General features: G+C 62.4%; 1 protein-coding gene across 1 annotated transcript in view; it reads left to right on the top strand.

The window, feature by feature from the left end:
• Nucleotides 1–134: 134 nt before the first annotated feature.
• The window catches only part of LOC104076292 (T-cell acute lymphocytic leukemia protein 1 homolog), a gene marked incomplete at its 5' end in the record, with an annotated part of 5227 nt that continues 4989 nt past the window's right edge, over nt 135–372 (top strand). The window contains one exon of the mRNA XM_009577113.1: nt 135–197. Coding sequence (XP_009575408.1) covers nt 135–197 — 63 coding nt within the window. The remainder of the gene's footprint in view (nt 198–372) is intronic.

The following is a 372-nucleotide window of genomic DNA, read 5'->3' as shown; positions in this document are numbered from 1 at the left end:
GAGTCGTGAGCTCCCTCCGAAGTCACGAAGCTGCTCGGCTTCCCCCCGGCCCCAGGCGCTTCCCCCCGCGGGAGCCGTGCCGAGCCAGGGCGATGCCGGTGTGTCCTCACGGCCTCTCTGCCTTTCGTTTGCAGCGGGTTTTTCGGCGAACCGGACTCCTTCTCCATGTACGGCAGCAACCGGGTGAAGAGGAGACGGTGAGAGCGTTTTGCCCCTGCGCTGGCTCCTGGGGGTTCCCCATCTGCTGACGGGGGCAAGTTGCTGCACGGTGCCACATGCTGGGATTAAAACCCCAAATCGTAAAAGGCAAATAAGATGCCTGTGGAGGAAGGGAAGGTCACCCCGGGAAGACTCTGTACAGCAGAGCTCAGA

This window comes from Fulmarus glacialis, unplaced genomic scaffold, assembly GCF_000690835.1.
Source record: "Fulmarus glacialis isolate BGI_N327 unplaced genomic scaffold, ASM69083v1 scaffold24264, whole genome shotgun sequence".
Classification (NCBI taxonomy): Eukaryota; Metazoa; Chordata; class Aves; order Procellariiformes; family Procellariidae; genus Fulmarus; species Fulmarus glacialis.
The sequence above is the reverse complement of the archived record's forward strand: the minus strand, read 5'-3'. Positions and strand labels throughout refer to the sequence as shown.